This window comes from Melanotaenia boesemani, chromosome 12 (genome assembly GCF_017639745.1).
Source record: "Melanotaenia boesemani isolate fMelBoe1 chromosome 12, fMelBoe1.pri, whole genome shotgun sequence".
NCBI lineage: Eukaryota > Metazoa > Chordata > Actinopteri > Atheriniformes > Melanotaeniidae > Melanotaenia > Melanotaenia boesemani.
In genome coordinates this window covers 27,502,381-27,527,471 of record NC_055693.1, presented here as the reverse complement: position 1 = coordinate 27,527,471, position 25,091 = coordinate 27,502,381, and the positions used below count along the sequence as shown (strand labels likewise).

The window sequence follows — 25,091 nt, the reverse complement described above, 5'->3', positions numbered from 1 at the left end:
GCTTGATTTATTTGGAATAAATAAAAATACTTCTATACAAGAGGGTGGAGCTGCATAGTGGTGCTTTAAGCACCTAATAATCACACATATGTAGAATCCGTGAATTATGCAAAGACAAACTCCAACCAGGCACAAAAATCATCTTTGTGTCGACCGCACCACCAAACGCTGCAGCTGTCACACACTGACAGTAATATTTGGTAAAAACTAGCATTTAAAGAAATGTTTATTAAGCAGTATGAATTACCAGGAAAAGAAAACATCTCAAAATACTGCAACACAAACTTGTACAACTAAACAAAGGATGACATTTGCAAAGATGTGGAAAAATAGTCCTTTACTCAGTTTCTTCATGCATTTACTTACAAAGCTCACATGGAAAACAGATGTAATCCTCACTCATGTTCAGCTTGTCTTTGCCTATAAATAAAAGCTGTTTGTCTTCATAAGGTGTTTGTGTTATCACATTATAATTAGACTTTAGGTTATTACAGCGACATAAAAATGAACTTGATTTAATTGTTACTTGCAATTATTACCTCCATTAGTGTGGAGGTTTGAAAAGATAAGGCAGTAAAAAAAAAACACTGGTAATATTACTAATAATAACACTACAATCACACTAAAATACATCTTTGTACTACTGATGTCAAACAAATTTTATGTTATAATTTTATATTATGTTAGGTAAAAAATAATAATTTAATTGTTATTTTTTTATTGTTAAAATAATTAAAGATCAAATCAAATAGATGAGAAAATAGATTAATAAAACCAATAAATATTGATGTATGATAAAAGAAATAAAAATACATAAATTTGTCAATTTATATATAATCTTTAGCTGCAGCCATAATGTGAAATTGCACAAGATTCTAATGGTTAAACTTTTATTCTATTTCTTTTATACACACACAAAAAACATATCTAAATGAGTTTCTTTAAAAAACACACACACACACACACTATAGTCTTAAAACAGTGTATGAAATAGTCCATTGATTTTTTTTTTTTTTTTTTTTACGTCTGACCGGTAACAAAGGTACCTGCACAGCAGTCAAAATACGGGTGAAGTCTGGTGGTGCTTTGGTCTTATAATCCAGTTATTACAGGTATCCAGTTTTACTGAGCTGGACTAAACCACTGAAATGTAGAAGAAACCACAGCTGGAGGTGGAGGTGGAGGGGAGAGGGGGTTACAGGAGATGATGTCGGTTTGGTCGTGTTGGGACAAATGAAACTATTCAAGCAGATACAGGTCAAAACATACTAGAGAAGAAATACGATCAGAAAAATACAGCAGCATTGCCACATCAGATATAAGAGATGGTGCATAGTGGTGTGTGTGTGAAGCGTATGTGGGAGAAAACACGGAGAGATAATGTGGGTCCATCCAGGCATGATACCTGTCAACGTAGAGTCAGGTTACCAATCATTCGTGAACATGACTGGTGTTCAGCATGAACAGCTGGGAAAAACAACCCGCCTCACCTTGATGTTCCAGCTGTAGCAGAAAGTCATTTACTCTGCACTTATTCAGTAAAACAATTACACCGCAAAGGTACATTTCATAGGACAAATGAGAGAAAACAACTGAAGTAATTACTGGAGGCTTTATTGTGTTTCAATTTGTTTATTACTCAAGTGCATCAAGCGAATCTCGGTTAATGAATTATTACTCAGCCCGAGTCCTGAAAAATATACTTGTAAGTAACTACAGTTAATCCTGATTTACCTTGAGATTAATAATAATAATAATAATAATAATCCAGAGTCACACACTCACATTTTGTTAGACCAACTTCAGCTTTTACTGTAGCATGTATTTGCTGTGACATCGTTTATTTTGTGGGAAGACACATCCCGTGGTTGTGGAAACTTGGGATGTTACGATACTATGTTTTCTGTCCCATTTTTTCTGTGGGGTTTAAGTATCTGCCGATACCTGTAAAACTTTAAAGCTGCAGCCTCGAAAGAAATACCGTAACTCTTCAACCATTTACGGTATCAGCGTAATTCCAACTGATTGTGGAAGCTGAGAAGCGCAGCTTTCTGCCAATATACACATTATGGTGGTAGCCCTGCTGCCGCAAAAGCTTTATAAAGTTGCTGGTGGTAAAATTGGCAGCATTTGTGCCTCTTTTTAAACTTTGTTGTTAGCACAACTGTGACTCACGAATAGTTGCTTACCAACTCAAAACAATCCCCACGCAAGATTGCATAACTTCTTGTGTCTGTGTGTGGCACTGGTGGTTGGGTTTAGACAGAAATACTCGCTAATACGATCCCCATACTTTTGGTGGAACCGGAAAGTTTTTGATGCTTTTAATGGTACCGGCCCATCCCTAGAGGAGAAGATGTTAGTCTGTTTCAGACGGGTCAAATCACTGGCATGCATCAAGCAGAGAAAACATGTAAGGATGCAGAAAATATTAAAATTAGGTTAAGAACTGTCCAACGCATTATTAAAAACTGGAAGTGCATTGGTGAAACATCATCTTCCAGGAAGAAATGTGTTGGTAAAAAAAAAATCTGATGTGATCTGGATGTGATTTGGTTAAATCAAATCAAAGAAAGAAAAAAAAAAAACTGTAGAACTCAGGGTTACATTTAATAGTGAAAGTAAGAACATGTCCACACACACAATGTGAAGGGAACTCAAGGGATTGGGACTGAACAGCTAATCAGTGGGGATAACCAGAGAAAAAGGCTTCAATTTGCTAAGGAGCATAAAGACTGGACTCTGGAGCAATGGAAGAAGGTCATGTGGTCTGATGAGTCCAGATTTACCCTGTTCCAGAGTGATGGGAGCATCATGCCTAGTGACTACTGTACAAGCCTGTGGGGGCAGTCTATGATCTGGGGTTGCTGCAGTTGGTCATGTCTAGGTTCAGCAACATTATGTGCCCAAAAAATGAGGTGAGCTGACTACCTGAAAATACTAAATGACCATGTTATTCCATTAATGGATTTTTTTTTCCTTCCCCTTAAAGCACATGCATATTCCAAGATAAAAATGTCAGGATTCATCAGGCTCAGACTGTGAATGAGCGGTTCAGGGAGCAGGAGACCACCATGGAGTCCAGACCTGAGCCCCGTTAAGAATCTTTGGGAGAAGTCTTTGTGTAGTGGTCAGACACTCCCATCATCAGTACAAATTCTTGGTGAAAAATGAATGCAACGCTGGATGGAAATAAATCTTGTGACACTGTAGAAGCTTACTGAAACAATGCAACAGCAAATGAAACAGAAAACACAGGTTTTTGTTTTTTCATGACGAATCTAAATGAAGCCTCTGCTCGCACGGCTAAACAGGAGATGAGAGCAACACCAAAAAGAAGAGAGATGTGATGGTTGTGATGGTTGTGATGGTACGTGATCACACAGCACCGGCTGGTTGACACAACACCATGACACAGTAACTGCTGTTCACTTAGATCAATGACTAATTAAAACCGAAGAAATAGGATGTTTTCCAGGAAAAGTGAACAGGATGGAGGATGAATAGAAGGGGTTCACAATGCTTTTAACATCCCCCTTTTGTAATTAGAGCTCCGTTATCATCAGAAGCATTTATCTCCCTGCAGACAGGCAGCTTCTTTTCCTCTCTGCCACTGTTAAAGAGACTTTGGCGAATCCCTCTCACATGAAGGGAAGTCAGATTACTTGTCAGAGCCATCTTGCCACAGGAGTAGATATTTTCTAACAATTTTCTTCAGGGAAAGGCAAAAATATTCAGAAAGGCATCAAGAGAGCAGCAAGCAGGAGCAGTTTCATGTCATCCCACTTATGCATTCAAATAGTTTGCTTGCATAACAACTGCTAGCCAGCTTAGCAGGTGATCTTCTCTCGGAAAGGGAAAATTTGTCTAAATGCGGAGCTTGGCAGGTGTTTACTAGATCCTAAAAAAAAATTAGAAATGTGTGGTAGTCACTTAAACCCCTAAATCATATCTTAAGCTACGTTTAATTCATCAGGATGAGGAACAGCAGCATTCAGCAGCTTTACTTACTAACAACTGACACTGAGCCCCTGTGGTTTTCTTCAAGTGTATATATTCATCGGCAGCAGAGAGCCCGCAAATCCTGAGGAAAAGCTTTTTACAGTACCTCATCCCCATGACGAGCAATGGAGCATTCGTCAGGGTTTACACAACAATGACCACGGGGCAGGGAACATATGGATCAATGGAAGAAGGCTGTGTGAGGGTGACCAACACCCTCTCTGTAGCCTCTGGGTTTGAAATACAGCAGCGCAAATGGAGACCAACACTTTACTAATCCCTCTCTTCCTCCTTCTTCTTCTTCTGCTGGTGCTGCTGAACAGACCCTCTTACAGAGCCGGTGCAGCATCTCAGCTGCATGCAGCAAAACTGAATGAACTTTGTCCACATACAGACGCACTTACGCAGAGTTTGGCACACACCCCCTCCGCGAATGATCTAAGCCGTTTTCTCTCTTTTAACTTGTCACCTCAGCAAGAGGAGCAGCAGTTTTGTGAAACACAGAGTGAGGCCTTGTGTAGTCAGCCCTTTAACTGGGCTCTGATCGGCTCTGTTTTAGCTGACTATGGCAACTAGATTCTGCTAAAACCTCAATTACTCACTTGAACTCTCCAAATGAGCAACTTCGCCCACACGTTCCGCAATCTGCTTCTCCAGCATTGTCGTTGTGTGAAGCAATCCCATTTCTTTCCTAATGTGAGGCGTTCAAGACACATCTTACAATCCACCACTGAGTTTACAGAGAAATGGGGATTGTAATGGTTAATTCACTAATTCAGAAAGTCTGTTTTCCAATATTTCTTTTGCATCTTTACAGACTTTCACTCTGATGTTACAAAAACTCAAAGGCACTCTCCTTTAAAAGTAACTAAAGTGGCTTTATTTCTACGGCACAGGCATAATAACCTTTAAAACATATTGACGACTTATTTATGTTTTTCATAAATTATTAATTATTACTGCTACTAATGCTAGGCTGTTAGTATATAGAGTATTTTCATTTTACATTTTCATTAATTTCATTTAGTGTACACTTACACAAGTAGAGAAGATGGGAGTTTTTACAAAAATCTACAAAAAAAAGGTAAATGAAGTTTTTCTTTTTTTTTTTAAAAAAAAAAAAGCTGCTATGATATCTTTTAATAAAAGAAAAAAGGAAAAAAAGTGTAAATAGAGATGGGTAAAATAACTAAGATGAATGGAGTAAGGACCTAATATTAAGTTTAAACAATAATATTAATAAAAGAAAAAAAAATTATTATTAATAATAATAATAATAATAATAATAATAATAATGGTAAGGAAATGGAAAATAGAAAAATGTAATGTCTTTTCCTGTGTATAAAGTATTTTTTTAACTAACTCTCTAAGTTGGTAATCAATATCGAGCAAGAAATTGACCAGGAAATCCAACCAGTCCGTATTAAGAGACTTTTGGGCAACAGAGGAACCAGATTTGACTCATTTAACAAAGGTTTGCACCATGAAAGTCAGTCACTTTTGTCTTGACGGTGCATATGTTTATCAGATGGGAGAATCACCTGAGTGTTAACATTTTCTGCAGAAATATAAATGTGGTAGCTCTTGTACTTAAACAGATATTTAACACTGATCCTCTGCCTTGATTTCACAATGGATTTACTCGTTTATAAGAATAAATATCTTCTTCATTATGTTAATATAGCACCATTTGTAATGCAATCATCTATTTAAACTTTTTTGCTATTACATCTTTTAACTAAAGTAACTCCATAACCTCTATATACACTTTTATTTGCTTACATTGCACACAGCAGTAAATAGAAACTTAAATCAGTAACTTTTCCACTAAGTAGAGATTCATTATAAATTGATTTGAAAATGAGATTTGATTTTAACTGAATTGTGACTTAAAGAATCAGGATCTAATTTAATCTTGAAATTTAAAGACTCAGCTCTTTTCCTCATGCCATCTTGCTTCAGACAATAAAAATATGCACGCACTTGTGTTTCCCTCAACCTGTTACAGTCATCATTGATTTTTAATCTGATAATGGTTCATAGTAGTATAAAATATACCCACAATTGTTTTTATCATCCATTTGGTTCTAATAAGATTGGAAAATCATGTTACTCATATCATTTCAGGAGGAAAGCTGGGCTCAGTCTCTGGAAGGTGAGAAAATAAAGATTAAGGTGTACACTTGAGAAAGAGACGTATGGTGGATTTCACTGGAAAGTAACTGGATGTTTTTTCCCTCATACTGGCAGAAGATATTAATTTTCCCACATTGCACCATGAGTGGATTTATTACATGAACAAACTGAATGACAGCTTTTACTGATGCTATATATCACTTAATTAAAAAACGCTGGAACTGAATGATGGTGACTTTTTGATAACCTCGTTTTTAAACCCTCAGGCAGGCTCTGCCACTCCAGGACAGAAGTCTACAAAATAGGCACTTTCCCACTGCACTGTCCTGTGTGTACACTGCATGTTTCTGTCTCTCCTCGCCGTCGAGCAAAACAAACGCGCGCGCAACGAAAGGAGCCGTTTTGAGCGCATACCTGCGTAACATCACAGCGCACACTGCGGCAGCTAGCACAGCTTTAATGTCACGGTATCGCTGTTAACGGAGCGCGATGCGGTCTCCTGAGTGGACCTTCACCGCTGACAAGAGAGGGTAGGAGGGGGGAGGCTGAGGTAATAATAACAACCACAAATCCTGCAGCGGCACTGCACACAAGCAGGTTTTTGTTTTGTTTTTTTCTAAGCGTGCTTAAATAAATTAGAAGTAAACATTTATGTTTACAGTTAACGTTATTTTTGACCTGTTAGTCCTGACGTCCGCTCCCCAGGATTACCAGCCTAATATTATATAAACACAACCGGAACCCAAATCACACTAGCATGTTTCATCCACTGCAGCCCAAAAATAACAGAGGAAAAGGCTACTCACGGAAAGTCGGGATTGCCGGCTCTGATTGAATATTCTCCGCCGCTTCAGTTCACAGACAATCTGTTTTCCTCCGTGTCGTCGCTGGTGTTGAAGAAAGGCGAACACGGGCAGAGAGCGGTTGTACGGTCGCATGCACTGCAGTGTTCACAGCCTGCTGTCGGCCCCCTTCTTCTGCCTTACGTTTTGTTGGTGGTGGCGGTGGAGATGACGCACTACCGCCCCCACGTGGTGCGGAGCCGGCACGAGCGTCGTTATCCCTTCCTCATACAAAACATACAGCAGGGCTATTCTACTCTGGTCCTCGAGGGCCAGTGGCCTTCAGGTTTTAGATGCTCCAACACACCTGGTTAAAATTAAATGGATCCAACATCTTGTTGTCGGGTTGGAAGAGAAGAGAAGAGAAGAGAAGAGAAGAGAAGAGAAGAGAAGAGAAGAGAAGAGAAGAGAAGACTATTAATCTGCCTTTCTTACTCTGTATTTTCTGTAGTTGAGATGTAGTAACACACACATTTCATCGTTGTGAGATTGAGAAAATATAACATGAAATACAATACAATAAAATAAAAAACTATATCATAGTAACTGGTGTTCTATGTACAAACATACACAATGTGCATTATGGAGTAAGGGTTATGGAAATATGCAAATAGGTAATATCTGTCTATATATGGACATACATATATACACACATACACATATCTATACACATACATATATATTCATACACACACATGTATACACATACATACATATGTACATGTCTACACACATACGAAGTACATTGCATGTCCATGAAGTGGCGATACAATAGTGGAGCTGAAGTGTCCGAGTGACTCATAACATGATGCGTTATAGAGTCTAACTTCTGTTGGGATGAATGATCTACAGAAACGCTCCTTCCTGCAGCGAGGATGTTTTAGTCTTTGACTGAAGGAGCTGCTCAGCATACCCATGGACTGGTGCAGAGGGTAATGGGGGTTGTCCATGATGGATGTCAGCTTTGCTAACATCCTCCTCTCGCCCACTACCACAGGCTCCAGAGGACATCCCAGTACAGAGCATGATCTTTGTATCAGTTTGTCAATCCTGCTCCTGTCTCTGTGGGTGCAACCACTCCCCCAGCAGGCCACTGCACAGAAGAGGGCGGAATCAACAGAATCATAAAATGTCCTGCAGACTCAGAAGTACCTCAGTCTCCTCAGCAGATGGAGTTGACTCTGGCCCATCTTATACAGGGCGTCTGTTTGTGGTCCAGTCCAGTTTATTGTTGAAGTGAACACCCAAGTACTTGTAAGAGTCCACTGCCTCAATGTCTTTTCCCTGGATATTCACTGGTGTGGTAGGGGGTGACTTCCTCCGGAAGTCTATGACCATCTTCTTTGTCTTGCTGGCGTTGATTTGCACAGCATTGGTCTTACACCAGCTGATAAAGTCACTGATCACCCCCCCTGTATTTTGGTCGCTCCCATCTGACACACATCCAATAACATCCGTATCATCTGAGAACTTTTGTTGGTGGCAATGATCCGAGTTGTGCCTGAAGTCTGAAGTGTAGAGACTGAACAGGTAGGGTGAGAGGGATTGGTAGTCTTTTAAGGCGTGTCTTGGGGACAGCTCCTTGCTGATTGGTCAGTAAACAGGACATAGATCTTAGGCATTATTAAAAATTACTTGTTTAACAGAACATTACGGTATAAGCAGAGTACCCGTAACAGGGCTGAATTTAGTTTCCGTTTATGTTAAAAACTGTTAAAAACTACAACATTTAGAAGCTGGACTACACAGTTCTACATGTGTTCTGTACAGCATGTAGATTAATCAAAATACAGTTTCTAATTACAAATTGAAAGCTAACTCCAGCAGTGTTGCTTATACTGTAATATTTAGTGAAATAGTTATTTTAATCACATAATTGGTTTGGACTTCATAGAGTCAAACTGCCACTGCCTCTGACCTTGCATATTTTTTTTTTTTTTTATTCTGGCTCATCCACTTACTGATTTGTTAGACATACTCATTTAATGACTATAAGGTACTATAATCAGATGGCAACACTGTAATGTAGAGTTGTGTGTCATCAGCATAAGTGAGGTAACAGATGTTGCAAAACTCCATAATCTGGGTTCAGGGAAGCATGCAGATATTGAACAATCATGGTCAGAAAATGGAGCCTTGAGGAACCTCACATGTGTTTTTTAACGTGCAGATTCATAATTATCAATTGTAAGAAAGTACTCCCAGCCTCTCATGAAAGACTTCAATCAATTCAGCAGAGTACTAGAAAGTTCCATTTCCCTATTAGTTCCTATTAGTTTGTTACTGTGGAAGGCTGTAATACTGTGTTCCCCAAACCTAAACTATCCTGCAAGTATTAGATGTTTGCCTGCTACAACACACCAGATTAAAAAAATTAAATGATTCTCTATCAAGCTCTGCACAAGTCTGCTACTGAGCCATTAACTGAGTCAAGTGTGTTGCAGCAGGGAAACATCAAAAGTCTGCAGGACAGTGGGCCTTGAGGACCGAAGTTAACTGCTGTAGACTAAAGAGAGGCGACAGTACAGAATAAAATTCAACCAAACTCACTAACAAAAGATAACTTTAACTTGTTGGTCAATACTTAACTAAATCTACATATGTGAAAGTCAGAATGAAAGATGAAATATCTTCAAGTGCAACAAGAAGTTAATTTGTATACAAATTCTGTTAAAGAGCAGTTAGTGCTCATAGATGGAGTAAAATGTTGGCTAAACATAAACTGTCAATCCAACTGCTCAGTATCTCTGGATACATGTGGTGACCTCAAACACATAAAATGATTGTTTTATTTTCTTAAGGCAAATACAACATAATGTAAGAAAATATCATGTGCTGTGTGTTTATGATTCATGATTATCAAAGCATGATAACATATCAAAAAGTTCAACACAGTTTTGGATGTGCAGTCAATTCAAAGTGCATGGAGCAGAAAAAACTTACCGGACATCTAACTTGGCTCAAATGAAAAATACTAGCATATCTGTGTGCTCGTTATCTTTTCTTTTTTCCTTTTTTTTTTTGAGCACAATTTGGAAATTGTGTAATGGTTTATTTCTGTTTATGAAACAAAAATATAAATATGCTTTCCCACCCAGGATTTAATTTTTTCTTTTAAAAGAAAAACCTCTTTTTTTGTCTTTTTTGTGGTAGGATAACTTTAAGGCAAAATTTCACCCTGTTCCAGGGGTATGCAAGTTAAGGTCTAGCGGTTTTAGATGTTTCTGTGTTTATAGACATCTGATTCCAATGAATGAGTTACTGAGTAGAAGTTGATAAGTTGTCAGATCCATTTAATTTGAGTCAGGTGTGTTGGAGCAGGGAAACATCTAAAACCTGCAGGACTGGGTTCTCTAGGACTTAACTTGCCCACCACTGCCTTATTCAGTATATTCTCACCTCATTAATATCCGTTATGGTGACCTTAAGAAACTAAGAAACTAAAAACTGATTTTTTTTTTTTTTACTATAGTTGTGATCGGGACAAATGCTGACAGGTATATGTCAAAGTTTAGTGTTTTAGTTTTAGTGTTTTTAAAGTTTTCCTCCTGGGACAAACTGACTGGTTTGGCTCCACTGTATATAAATCATGTTAAATCATATTCCATGTGACATATTTTTAGACAATTTCTTTCCAACTCTTTACCACATATTGTGTGGGATGAGGGATCCTTGTGTGTGTGCTGAAAAAGCACAACAGTGGGACCCATTCCATTCTTAAATGTGGTCGGGTTAAATTGACCCGGGAGGCCAGTAGATAGTATGCGTTTTTATAAAACATACATGATACAAACAAAATAGTCATAATTAATTTTACATGCAAAGAGCCTAGAAGTGAACCATCCATGTTGTTTTTAGACAATCATATGGAAGAAAACCAAAGTTATGAGATATTCACTCTTGAAAACAGATTGAACTGAACCAAGTGCACAGTACATCAAGAATGACATTTCAGCAAGTACATGTCTATTTAAAGCATAAACACCTCTACTGTATATGCTTCATAGATAGAGGTTTCTATGCTGTATTTTCAGGGGAACAGGCCTTAACAATGGATTTTAATGGCTAAGACGTGAGATGATGGCCATCCCAAGCTAGTAGCACCCCTCCACAAACCAACAAACCTGTGGTTTGTCTGTATGTGTATTTACAGTCAGTGAGCAATAAACTTTGAAAAACACTGAGCAATAAAATGATTGTTGGTATTATTTAATCAATATATTAAGGCAATAACACATTAACATGCCCGCCCTGAATATCACATTCATATCTAAACAACATTAAAAGGTCTGCTGCCAGATTAAGGAGATGATGGAGAAACTTTAAGTCATTTGATCTTATATGCTTTGAGTTATTGCATAAGAATTATTTAAACAACTTTTTTCCTCTCAAAATGGTGCACTCAATTTTCAGAGCTTGTCAAAATCTCTCTCTTGTCAAAATGTATGACTTGGCTATTTTTGTTATTTCTTCTGGTTTTAACTCAACACAAAAGCAAGCTTTCAGACATCTTTAATTATCTAAAAAAATAATTATGAAAAATGCAATGTTTCATATTCATATGCATTCTGTTTATAAATGCACTACAATCTCAGACAAGTCATGATCTGAAATATACTAAGTGGAAAAATATTTAGAGGAAATACAAGGATTTCCTAAAATCTGTCTAAGTCACAAAATACACAAAATATTTAAAATGTTACAACTATCTTAAAAAGCAAGAGCAAGTGAAGGTTGCATTTAGTTTGGCAGTGGAAAAACAAGTAGAAGAAAAAAAAAAGACACAATGAGACAATAACTGTTAAATTCAGGTCCCACAGGTTTAAATATACATTTCAATAACATTGAGTGTTACTTAGTTTTACAGGTGGCCAAACTAATGATTTTCATCCGAATTTTGGTCAATTTGAAACCATACATGAGAGGATTCATTATGGGAGGTATGACAAGAAATTCTATTGCCACAAAATTTTGAAAGGTTTTAAGTAAATCTGAAGAAATAAACCGCATACTCAAAACATCAAAAAGCATTGTCACTATAAAAGTAAGTAAAGAGACTAAATGTGGTACACATGTTTGCATGAACTTTGCCCTCTTTTCTAAAGAACTAGCACATGTTTTAATGAGATGCATGTAAGACCAAATTATAAATAAAGCATGAAACACATAAATGATCATTGAAATAAATGCAACTATGTTGTTAACAGCAGTTTCAGCTGGAAAACAGGCAAGTGCCACAATACTCCAGTTCACACAGAAGAGTCTGGAAAGAAATGGGCTGCACAGCTTCAGTCTAAACGTCAGAAAAATATTTATTCCTACAATGCAGAAAGATATTAACCAAGAGAAACACAGTAACTTAACAGCCTTTTGATTTGACATGACAGAGTTGTACTCCAGAGGGCGACAAATAGCCAGATACCTGTCATATGCCATGACTGCAAGGATTGACAGATCATTGCTGGCAAAAGAGTAAATCACCTGAGCCTGAAAGAGACATCCAGAGTAAGAGATAATATGAACAGGAGAGAGCAGATCCCACAGAAATTTGGGATAGAAACCTGCTGTTCCATAAAGTCCATTCATGCAAAAAGCACACAACATAATGTACATTGGTTCATGGAGGCTGTTAACATAAATGATGATCAGAATAAGAGACAAATTTACCAGGATAATTATGCAGTAACACAACAAACTGAGGAAGAAGAGAGCTGATCTGTGGTGTCTTGTTTCATTCAAACCTGAAAGAAAAAACACTGCAGTTACAGAGATGTTATTCATCATTGTTAAAAATCTTGTGCCTTTCTTTGAAGAGAAACCTGCTGTCTAACAGCATCTGTACTCTCCTGTCTGACTGAGATTACAGCTATACTTCAGCTGAGATTTGCATCCAGCCAATCAACATTATGTTAACTGATGCAGCACAGGGATTGGCTGGAAGGTCTCTGCTGTGGAAAATCACTGAGGATTTATTCTTCAGTATGTTGCAAGACATTGTACTGTAATAATGCCTTGTGGAAAATAAAGAAATAAAGCCTGAAGAACATGAAGATATAGTTTTTTATTCTCTATCATGTTCAAATTTTACGTGTGTAAATTTATTATATGGACTTGACATGTAACGTGTAATTATTGCATTAAAATTTTAAGTAATTAACGCAGACAATTATTTTATTGCACTTGAACACAGTTTTTTTTGTCCGTTGTTCACTGGCTCTGAATATACAGAAAAACCACAGGTCACAGGAGGGAATAATTCTGGCTTTCGATCCCTGTCTACCAGCGTCTTGGCCATTAAGAGCATCTGTGGACGGACTGCTGCAGGGCTCACCTGAGCTGGTTTCTCCACATGGGAAAACAAGCACAGATCTGATGAAAATAATGACACTTTTTGTTCATTTCATGGAAATACTAAGGAAAGTCTACGGGTAAAAAATTATTTTTACAGTCTTTTTTTATATAAAGATTTTAAGTTTTAGAGACACATTACATAACTTTTCAACCTTAAAACTCATTTTATAGCACAGTAACATCACATGATAGCAAGCAGATATAAACACACAGGTCATTTTGAACATGCATTGTGAGTAATTCAGCAAAGAAATGCAAGAAGACACTATTGGAGAAAGAGAAGAAAAGAAAGAGAGAAAGGGACAGTGCAACAGATAAGACAAGAGTCAAGATAAGGCCGTCTTTTACTGGCTGGAGTGCGGTCATCGTACAGGTAGGATGCAAGATCGATGTCAAATTAGCTGTCCATAGGGGGCATGGCACTACAAATGTGCAAAAGTTCCATCTTTCAGGATAGGGGACACTACTCTGAGGACAATAATATGTACATTTTGGACAGGAAAGACTGATGTTTGAGAGAGGTAAAACAAAGCATATACACTTCCAGTCAAAAGTTTTGACTCGTGCTGTATGTTAAGAAGGCAAAACCTACAATAAACAGAAGATGTGGCCTCAGGTTTTATCTGTCCAACACCTGCAGTGCAGCTTTGACTCTGTCTCCAATTTGCCATTAGCACCAAGGCCTGCAACACGAAATGCATATTTAAAAAAACAAAAACAAAACTCACAGGTGCCCGTGAGAGATCTCGGCTGTCGCAGCTTTGACTTTAGTATAATAAGTAGTCAGTTAAACTCAACAAAGAGACAAACTCCAGTGTGTGGCCCACCAATACATACTGCAATAACACCGTGTGGTCAGGATTAGTTTGGCCCTGTGTGTCAGCAATGCATTCAAATAGAGTAAAAAAAAAAAAAAGTTTTTACATTGTTCTTCTTAAAATTTGAGAACCAGACACAAATCATTTAATATTTCAAAAGAGACACTATCTTTATCATGCTCTTCTTTTTGAAACACATCAACCACTAATTTACCATCTCTAAGCAAATCCCGCTTAATATTTTCCAGATTCAGGCTGGTCATTTCTCTGTGGAGCCTCATCCTTTCTAATGCCAAAGCTTTCTCCATTTCAATATGCTGGCTCAATTCCAACACTAACTCCTTTTATTTCTCTAGCTCCATGTGCACCATCAAAAATTCCTTCTGTTGCTCAAAGCTTAACGGCCTCCAGGGACTATCCCCACGGTGATAACACACCATCTGAGTTAGACGGCACAAAACTTGTGCCGCTGTGGAGGCCCCCATCTCAAACAAAATTTCTTTACTAATCCTTTAAGGCCCATTTGTGATCGACACAGAAGATGGGTACACAGATGGACAGTTTTGTCCGTCTTCTGTGTCGGTTATGCATGTAATTTGTAATTTTCAGGTACCATAGCTATCCGTTGCTTGACGCAAAAGACGGAGCAATACCATTGGAAATTGCAGGGGCAATGCTGAGCAAAATAGCTGAAATATGACCAGCGAAAGAAACAAACCAGAGAAGAAGAAAAGGACCAGGAAGAACAGCATGAGTGAATGCAGAACAGCAGGGGGGACAGAGCATCTCATTGGTATATCCCACATTTCATGGATTGATTCATATGCTCACTTATCTTAATAATAATAATACATTTTATTTAAAGCGCCTTTTAGGGCACCGAAGGACACTGTACAAAACAAATAAGAAAACATTAACAGTTCAGGAAAATCAAACATAAACAACACAGTTAAAAAACCTGAACATAAAAGGTAGAGTGGCGAGGAAGTGATTGAAAATAAGGTTACAGACAGTATGCTGTTCTGAAAAGATGAGTTTTGAGTTTGGAAATGAAGGTTAGGAGAGAGTCGGTATTGCGCAGGTCAGGAGGAAGTGCGTTCCAGAGCTGTCGCTCTGCTCCCCATGGTGCTGAGGCGGGCAGGAGGAACAGAGAGATGGATAGAAGAGGAGGAGAGAAGACATCTGGAAGGGGTGACTATGTGGAGAAGATCTGAGAGGTAAGGGGGTGAGAGTTTATGTATGGATTTGTATGTATAGAGGAGGATCTTGTATACTATCTTGTACTTAATGGGAAGCCAGTGGAGTTCTTGCAGGATGGGAGTGATGTGATGAAAGGAAGGAGTTCATGTGATGATGCGGGCAGCAGAATCCTGAACCATTTGGAGTTTCTGAAGGGATTTTTGTGGGAGGCCAAAGAGGAGAGAGTTGCAGTAATCCAGGCGGGAGGTGACAAGGCTGTGCACAAGGATAGAGGTGGTGTGGGGGGTGAGGGAGGGGCGAAGACGGTTGATATTGCGCAGATGGAAATAAGCTGAGTGGGTGATGTTATTGATATGTGAGGTGAATGATAAAGTGCTGTCGAGGATGACACTCAGACTCTTGACCTGAGCGGAGGGGGAAACTGAGGCGCTGTTGATGGTGAGGGAGAAACTGTTAACTTTCGAAAGGGTGAATTTGGTGCCAATGAGGAGAATTTCAGTTTTATTACTGTTCAGTTTTAGGAAGTTGGTGGTGAACCAGGATTTTATTTCCAGGAGACAGGCAGAGAGGGAGGTGGGTGGGAGCGTGGAATTTGGTTTACAGGACAGGTAGAGCTGGGTGTCATCCACGTAACAGTGGAAACAGATTTTAAATTTACGGAAGATGAGACCAAGGAGAAGGAGGTAGATGATGAATAGAAGAGGCCCCAGGACAGAACCTTGGGGCACACCAGTGGAGACTGGGGAGGGGTCAGAAGTGAAAGATTTGAGTTTGATGAACTGAGTGCAGCCATTGAGATAAGACTGGAACCAGAGAAGGGGAGTGGAAGTGACACCGAGTGAGGAGAGTCTACTGAGGAGGATGCAATGGGATATGGTGTCAAAAGCAGCACTTAAGTCAAGGAGGATGAGAATGGAGAGAAAACCAGAGTCAGCTGCGAGGAGAAGGTCATTGGTAATTTTAATAAGGGCTGTTTCGGTGCTGTGACGGGGGCAAAAACCAGATTGAAAAGGCTCATACACATTATTATTGGATAAACGGGAATGAAGTTGAGAAGCGACTGTTTTTTCCAGGATCTTAGACAGAAAGGGCAGATTGTAGATAGGACGGAGGTTATTGAAGTCATTGGGATCTGACCCAGGTTTTTTCAGAATGGGAGTGATTGAAGCACTTTAGAAGGAAGATGGAATAACACCAGTAGAAAGTGAGGAGTGAATAATGGCAGTTATGAGGGGGAGCAGTGAGGGGAGTGAGGATTTAACAAGAAGTGTGGGAATGGGATCAAGGTGGCATGTAGAGAGCTTTGTTTTTAGGATGAGACCGGTAATCTCAGATGGATCAGGGAGTTGAAAATGAGAAAAAGGTACAGTCTGCATGACGGGGTCAGGTGTGTGAGGAGACATAGAGTCGGAGCAGAGGTGTTGGTGGATGTTGGAGATTTTCTGGGTGAAGAATAACAACAGAGAATTGCAAGTGTCAGTGGAGTAGAGATGAGGCGGCAGAGAGCGGGGGGTTGAAAAATGTTGTGCAGTAGAGAGAAAAGGGTTTTAGAATTTCCTTCATTTGATGAGATGAGACCAGAGTAATAAACAGATTTCCTTTTTGAAATGACGTCCTTATAGAGAGTTATGTGAGTAATGTACAGTTCCTTGTGAATGGTAAGTCCAGGTTTTGTGTATAGCCGTTCCAGTTGACGTCCTTTGGCTTTTAAAGACTGGAGTTTAGGAGTGTACAAGGGGAGGATGTGAAGGAGACAGTCTTGGTTTTGAGGGGGGCAAGAGAGTTTAGAATGGTGATCAGGCTTTTGTTGTAATGCTCAAGTAGTGTGTTATGAAGATTGTCCGGGAGAGAGATGCTGTCAACTTTTGAACAGAGTGTGTCGATATTAATGTCCTTAAAAACGTTGAGGACAGATGGTAAATAACCATCTGTCCTCAACGTTTTTATTCTTTGTTACACCCTTCCTCATACCCCTGAAAGGCGGGTCGTAACAGAGAGACAGGTTATCGGCAGATGGTTGGATGGGAATGTTCCCTTCTGGGGATCTTTCAGTATCAGAACTGTCTGTCCCTTGGTCAGCCATTCAGGGTGGGTCCCATCCCTCAGCATTTAGTTTATTTGTGGTGCTAAGCACTCATGGAGTGAAGTTAGTGTCTTTAACCAGTAGATGTGGCTCATGTCCGGGCCAGGTGCTGTCCATTTCTGCATACCTGAGAGTCTTTGTTGGATGTCTGCCACCATGATGGTTACTGGACTTTGTTCAGTGAGGAAGCTGTGGTCCATTCTTAGGTCTTTCAACCACTGTGCTTCGCTGTTATGTGATACATTCTTCTCCCATGTTTTTCCAGTATTGTTCAGTTTCCAGATTTGGTGGGTTAGTGTGTGTGGTATTAGCCTGCCACTGGGACTACACTTTAGCTGGGTTAGTGGCGAACAGCCAGTTTATTTTTCTGACCTGTATTTTTCTTGTACATCTCCTCAGTCGTGCAGCAAACGCTTGGAATCTTTGTTTGGCAGTTTCCAGAGCCTGAGGTATTGATGTCTGGCTGTATATCTTGGGTGCTCCTTTTGTGGTTGTATTCTTCTGGAGTTCTGACAGCTGACTAACTTCCCTAATGGCAGTAACCAATTAATGGTTGCATTAATATTTTTAACGCAATTAACACATGTGTGGCATGACAAGCACAATACATCTGTCATTTCTCCATTATGACAGTGAGAAATGGAGATGTCTAGAGGCCAGATGGAAAAGATAAGCCAGCTGGCTCTATGGATGGATAAGAGAATAAAGACAACATTATTATAACAACCCATGGACGTCACCCCGTGGAGAATGAAGGTGTTTAAAAACACCCACTCTTTTCCACACAAATTAAATGGTTTTCTGACAAGCTCTGCACAAGTCTGCTAAAGAAATGAATGAATTAATGATTCATTCATTTGAATCAGGTGCGTTGCAGCAGGGAGACATTTAAGACATGCGAGATAGTGAGCCTTGAGGACCAGGGTTGGGGACTTCTGATTCTGAAAAAAAGTGAAGAAAAACCTGTAAAACAAATAGCCAATGATATATTTGTATTAAATGTTGTTTACTTTTGATGATGCTGCTGTAGGACTTTTATCACTGCTGCACAGGAAGCCACAAGAGGACTGGGCCGTCACATATGAGCTGTGTCCCAATTCAGGTCTGCACACTTCGAAGTGCGCAGACTACGTAGGCTACAGAGTGTCCTCCGTAGTCTACACACTTCGAAGTCTGCTTAACGTTCGTGAAATGGGACAGCCTACTAGTCTACAAGAATTTCCCATAGCAACAACACAGGACGTTGAATCACTTACAGTAAACATCTTAAATTACTCGTAGGAAACGTCAGTAGACGCTGAACACGGAGCGGCAACACCGACAGTAAAAAACAAAAAACAAAAAAAAAAAAAACGGTTTGAGGCTCTGTTGTTTTCCAGCCGGTACACACTTCATTAACCCCTTAAAAGTAACTGAACATCAAATATTACCGAATTTTAATGTCACCATTTAACAAACATGCTTTAAATGTACTTGGTTTTGTAACGTTTATACTAAAGTGTAGTTAAAAAAACAAACTTTTTTTAAAATAAAACTTTATTTAAACTTAATACAACTCTTCTGAGGTTGCTGATTCGCCACCGTCCTGTGCGCAACGAATTGTGGGAGAAAAGAGGCCGCGAAGGATGCATCACCAGCACCCTTCGTTTGAGGCCAAACGAAGTGCGGATTCGAAGGGTGGATTCAGAGGGTCCTTCAAATTCTGTGAATTGGGACAGTACTTCGCGCACCGCGATGACGTATGTGGCCGACGAATCCGCACTTCGAAGTGTGCAGACCCTGAATTGGGACACACCTTATGGTTAACACTATTTTTGTATTTTTCATCATTGTATGTTAAGACAAAGCACTATGAGCCCGAGGAGCAGTTTTTTATCTTTTAGCTGTTCAAGAGCTGAACTGAACTCCACCAATAGGAAAGGAGGTGTTAGGGTTTTAAGAGGCTTTTTTCTTTCTTGTGAGCAGTGCATCCATCGACACCAGGGGGTCAATGTAGACAGCTCTAAACATTAGGATTTTGGTCTGGAAATGGCTTCACTTTCTGCTGAGTCCATCCACTTCATATTTCTTATCATATTACCATGAATGATATAATTCCATAAAACTATTTCACATAAAATGCATAGAATTGTAAGAATGGATCACTTTTAACAATCTTCATATAAATGTTTGAAGAGACATGAAAAGTCTTAACCCTTTAACTGAATGACTTGTTTAGTGAATCAGTAAAAGGCTCATAATTAAGAACAATCTGAAGGTTTCAAAAGATAATTGAAGAAGGATTAAACACTGATGATTAATTATCATTTTAATGATCATAATAATTAGCCATAAAGTGTCTCTTAGATCTTGGATAAATTTGATTAGATAAAGTAGCTACAGAATAATGTCACATTAAAATTTTCTAAACCAACCTAATAGGTTTGCTGTCAGAATAAGGAGATGATGGAGAAACTTTAGACAATTAAACTATTAGTTTGTGGTTAAAAATATATTTGGAGTTTCTTTCCCACACTCTCTGTTCCTCTCTTCGCCTAACTCTTTCTTCTCTCCCAAAACACATCTTTATTTTGAAAGATTTATGCAAATTTTACCCAAATTTTGGTTTTGTGCAGCTCAAAATTAGTCTACATTCTGGAGTCTCCTATTATCTAAAATAAATAAATATTGAAAACTTTCATGGATTCATCTTTATTTTTTCTGTTATATCTTAAGTGGAAACTAATTTAGTGAAAATAATCTGATTTTAAAAAGAAAGTTAGAACTATTTTGATTGATAAGCAAAAGGGAAATTGAGGTTGGCATTACAATGAAAGAAATACAAAATTCAAAAGGAAAATCACAGAAATTTAATGAGACAATAAGTTTCTGTTAGATTTTTGTCCTGGATATTTACATATGCTTTACAATGAGACTAAAGAGGTGTTATTTAATTTTACAGGTGACCACACCTAATAGTTTTATTCGAATTTTGGTCAGCTTGAAACCATAAATGAAAGGATTCAAGATAGGAGGTATGACAAGAAATTCTATTGCAACAAAATTTTGAAAGAATTGAGGTAAAGCTGTGGAACTAAATCGTATAGTCATAAGATCAAAAAGTACTGTCACTGCAAAAGTAAGTAAAGAGACTAAATGTGGTACACATGTTTGCATGAACTTTGCCCTCTTTTCTAAAGAATTAACACATGTTTTAATGAGATACATGTAAGACCAAATTATAAATAAAGCATAAAACACATAAATGATGATTGTAATAAATGCAACTATGTTGTTAACAGCAGTTTCAGCTGGAAAACAGGCAAGTGCCACAATACTCCAGTTCACACAGAAGAGTCTGGAAAGAAATGGGCTGCACAGTTTCAGTCTAAACGTCAGAAAAATATTTGTTCCTACAATGCAGAAAGATATTAACCAAGAGAAACACAGTAACTTAACAGCCTTTTGCTTTGACATGACAGAGTTGTACTCCAGAGGGCGACAAATAGCCAGATACCTGTCATATGCCATGACTGCAAGGATTGACAGATCACTACCAGCAAAAGAGTAAATCACCAGAGCCTGAAAGAGGCATCCAGAGTAAGAGATAATATGAACAGGAGAGAGCAGATCCCACAGAAATTTGGGATAGAAACCTGCTGTTCCATAAAGTCCATTCATGCAAAAAGCACACAACATAATGTACATTGGTTCATGGAGACTGTTGTCCAAGATGATGATCAGAATAAGAGACACATTTACCAGGATAATTATGCAGTAACACAGCAAACTGAGGAAGAAGAGAGCTAATCTGTGGTGTCTTGTTTCATTCAAACCTGAAAGAAAAAACACTGAAATTTCAGAGACATTATTCATTGTTGTTAAGAATCTTGTGTCTTTCCTTTGAAGGGAAACCTGTTGAAGGAAACAGACGCTGTTAGTCTGTGCTCTCCTGTCTGACTGAGATTACAGCTATACTTCAGCTGAGATTTGGACCCAGCCAATCAATGTTATTTCAACAGATGCAGCACAGGGATTGGCTGGAAGGTCTCTGCTGTGGAAAATCGCTGAGGATTTTTTTTCAGTATATTAAAAGACATTGTGATAGTGCCTTGTGGAAAATAAAGAAATAAAGCCTGAAGAACATGAAGAATTTAAACTGATCAATTTTTGATTTGCTGTCATGTTCAAATTTGGTCCATTTGTAGGTACCTTAGCTTTCTGTTGCTTGATGTAAAAGACGGAGCAATACCATTGGAAATTGGAGGGGCAATGCTGAACAGAATAGCTGGAATATGACCAGCGAAAGAAACAAACCAGAGAAGAACAAAAGGGCCAGGAAGAACAGCATGCGCGAATGCAGAGCGTCTCCTTGGTATATCCCACATTTCGTGGATTGATTCATATGCTCACTTATCTTAGCCACTATGATGCCTGACAGTAGCTTTCATGTTGTGGAGAGACAGGTTATCGGCAGATGGTTGGATGGGAATGTTCCCTTTTGGGGATCTTTCAGTATCAGAACTGTCTGTCCCTTGGTCAGCCATTCAGGGTGGGTCCCATCCCTCAGCATTTTGTTTATTTGTGGTGCTACTCATGGAGTGAAGTTAGTGTCTTTAACCAGTAGATGTGGCTCATGTCCGGGCCAGGTGCTGTCCATTTCTTCATACCTGAGAGTCTTTGTTGGATGTCTGCCACCATGATGGTTACTGGACTTTGTTCAGTGAGGAAGCTGTGGTCCATTCTTAGGTCTTTCAACCACTGTGCTTCGCTGTTATGTGATACATTCTTCTCCCATGTTTTTCCAGTATTGTTCAGTTTCCAGCCTTGGTGGGTTAGTGTGTGTGGTATTACCCTGCCACTGGGACTACACTTTAGCTGGGTTAGTGGCGAACAGCCGGTTTATTTTCCTGACCTGTATTTTTCTTGTGCATATCCTCAGTCGTGCAGCAAATGCTTGGAATCTTTGTTTGGCAATTTCCAGAGCCTGAGGTATTGATGTCTGGCAGTACCTCTTGGGTGCTCCTCGGCCAAGATGAGTTCATGACCTTGGGCAAGATGTCCTTGGGCGAGACACCGAACCCCTAATTGCTCCTGATGGGTTGTCGTTGAGCATGGCAGCTTCCACCATCAGTGTGTGAATGTGTGTGTGAATGTGATGTATGATGTAAAGCGCTTTGGGTATCATCCCAGGTACAGTAAAGCGCTGTCGGCACTCACGTCGGAGGAAGGGCTGATCGCTCCTCCACCCAGTTGTGATCCAATGAAAGCCGGGAATGGAGACATGAGGCAGGGTGGCTTTCAACAGGCGGCTGCTTCTGTTGGCACCCATAATGATGGAGAATCCCTCTTCAGCAAAGCGTCGACAGCTCCTGAAAGACGCAGCGAGTGGTCACACCGGGTCCCGTCACCGTTTGTACAAAGAGCGTGCTCCTGCGGGGGCTGGAATCGCTGCATTTTCACCTGTGGTTGCTGCAGTGGAGATTTCCAGCCTACTGGAGCACCACCAGAGTCCCACCACACACACCCAGCCAGCCTGCTGCTGCTGCAGGCCTGGGTGACCTCCAGCAGACATCCAGCCTGCTGGAGGACCACCAGGGCCCCCTCACATACCACCACTCCCAGCCTGCTGCTGCTGCAGTCCCGCGTGACCTCCAGCAGGCACCCAGCAGACATCCAGCCTCTGGAGGACATCCAGGGCTCCAGTCACACACTCCCAGCCAGCCTGCTGCTGCTGCTGCTGGCACACATGACCTCCAGCAGACACCCAGCCTGCTGGAGGACCACCAGGGCCCTCTCACACTCCCAGCCAGCCAGCCTGCCTGCTGCTGGCCATTGGTACCTTAAGAGAGTCAAAGAGAGAGTCAAAGTTACTCCCTCAAACCCCCCAGAGTCCCACCAAGCACCCAGCCTGACCTCTAGCAGACACCCAGCCTACTGGAGCACCACCAGAGTCCCCTCACACACCACCACCCAGCCAGCCTGCTGCAGCTGGAGGCCCACGGGACCTCCAGCAGACATTCAGCCTACTGGAGCACCACCAGAGTCCCCTCACACACCACCACCCAGCCAGCCTGCTGCAGCTGGAGGCCCGTGTGACCTCCAGCAGTCACCCAGCCTCTGGAGGACCACCAGGGCCCCCTCACACACCACCACCGAGCCAGCCTGCTGCTGCAGGCCCGCGTGACCTCCAGCAGGCATCCAGCCTCTGGAGGGCCACCAGAGTCTCACTACCCCCAGCCAGCCTGCAGCTGGAGGCCCGCATGACCTCCAGCAGGCACCCAGCCTCTGGAGGGCCAACAGTGTCCTACTACTCCCAGCCAGCCTGCAGCTGGAGGCCCGCATGACCTCCAGCAGACACCCAGCCTGCTGGAGGGCCACCAGAGTTCCCTCACACACTCCTCCCCAGCCTGACCACCAGGGCCCCGGCTCACCCCACCAATCCTCCCCAGCCTGACCTCCACAGCCCCCGGTCCGGCCCTCCGGCCGAGCCTGTTCACCCACACTTAAGCACACCCCACTTTCCCCCACAATACCCTCAGGGTCAGGGTCTTCGTGCCCCTGGTACCCCAAATGTTGACTCTGTGCCCCTAGCACTCCAAACGTTGACTTTGTATCCCTGGTGCTCCAGGGGGACTTAGAAAAATTCTCCCCAAGGGGAGGACAGTGCTCAGCACCTGGGCCACGCACCGTCCTCCCCACCGGTGCGCATCAGGAGAGGGGCGACCATCCTCCGGCCGCGCCCCAGCCCCGTCACGAACGGCTCTCCGCACCAGCTGGAGCCGGCTTTCCGAGACCAACCGAAGCTCCGTGGCACTTCAGTATTGTTACGTCTAGGGGGGGTTCTGACTTAGAGGCGTTCAGTCATAATCCCACAGATAGTAGCGTTGCACCATTGGCTCCTCAGCCAAGCAATACACCAAATGTCTGAACCTGCGGTTCCTCTGGTACTGAGCAGGATTACTATTGCAACAACACACCACCAGTAGGGTAAAACTAACCTGTCTCATGACGGTCTGAACCCAGCTCACGTTCCCTATTAGTGGGTGAACAATCCAACGCTTGGTGAATTCTGCTTCACAATGATAGGAAGAGCCGACATCGAAGGATCAAAAAGCGAAGTCGCTATGAACGCTTGGCCGCCATGAGCCAGTTATCCCTGTGGTAACTTTTCTGACACCTCCTGCTTAAAACCCAAAAAGTCAGAAGGATTGTGAGGCCCAGCTTTCACGGTCTGTATTCATACTGAAAATCAAGATCAAGCGAGCTTTTGCCCTTCTGCTCCACGGGAGGTTTCTGTCCTCCCTGAGCTCGCTATAGGACACCTGCGTTACCGTTTGACAGGTGTACCGCCCCAGTCAAACTCCCCACCTGCCACTGTCTCCGGAGCGGGTCATGCCCGGCAGGTGCCGGGCGCTTGACACCAGAAGCGAGAGCCCACTCGGGGCTCGTCTCACCAGGTAAGTGAAAAAATAATAAGAGTAGTGGTATTTCACTGGCGGCCCGGGGGGCCTCCCACTTATTCTACACCTCTCATGTCTCTTCACAGTGCCAGACTAGAGTCAAGCTCAACAGGGTCTTCTTTCCCCGCTGATTCTGCCAAGCCCGTTCCCTTGGGTGTGGTTTCGCTAGATAGGAGGTAGGGACAGTGGGAATCTTGTTCATCCATTCATGGCCGTC

General features: G+C 41.0%; 3 protein-coding genes and 1 long non-coding RNA gene across 5 annotated transcripts in view; 1 reads left to right on the top strand and 3 right to left on the bottom strand.

Annotated features, from left to right (window-relative positions):
* Positions 1 to 7,130, bottom strand: part of adarb1b (adenosine deaminase RNA specific B1b) — a 157,432-nt gene extending 150,302 nt beyond the window's left edge. For both annotated transcript variants that reach the window (XM_042000999.1, XM_042001000.1), the window contains exon 1: positions 6,945 to 7,130. The gene's annotated coding sequence lies outside the window, so the exon portion shown is untranslated. The remainder of the gene's footprint in view (positions 1 to 6,944) is intronic.
* On the top strand, positions 5,787 to 24,249 carry LOC121649892. Its single transcript, XR_006012178.1, has 3 exons — positions 5,787 to 5,797; positions 17,729 to 17,736; positions 24,127 to 24,249. It is a non-coding gene; the product is annotated as an uncharacterized LOC121649892 (long non-coding RNA).
* LOC121649890 (olfactory receptor 1P1-like) lies at positions 11,832 to 12,764 on the bottom strand. Its single transcript, XM_042001001.1, has one exon. The coding sequence runs from the start codon at positions 12,762 to 12,764 to the stop codon at positions 11,832 to 11,834; it is 933 nt and encodes a 310-aa protein (XP_041856935.1).
* Positions 20,358 to 21,287, bottom strand: LOC121649891 (olfactory receptor 146-like). Its single transcript, XM_042001002.1, has one exon. The coding sequence runs from the start codon at positions 21,285 to 21,287 to the stop codon at positions 20,358 to 20,360; it is 930 nt and encodes a 309-aa protein (XP_041856936.1).
* Positions 24,250 to 25,091: the final 842 nt, after the last annotated feature.

Excerpts from the sequence above, each read along its gene's own strand:
- LOC121649890 (XM_042001001.1), bottom strand. The coding sequence starts at position 12,764 with ATGATGAATAACATCTCTGTAACTGCAGTGTTTTTTCTTTCAGGTTTG.
- LOC121649891 (XM_042001002.1), bottom strand. The coding sequence starts at position 21,287 with ATGAATAATGTCTCTGAAATTTCAGTGTTTTTTCTTTCAGGTTTGAAT.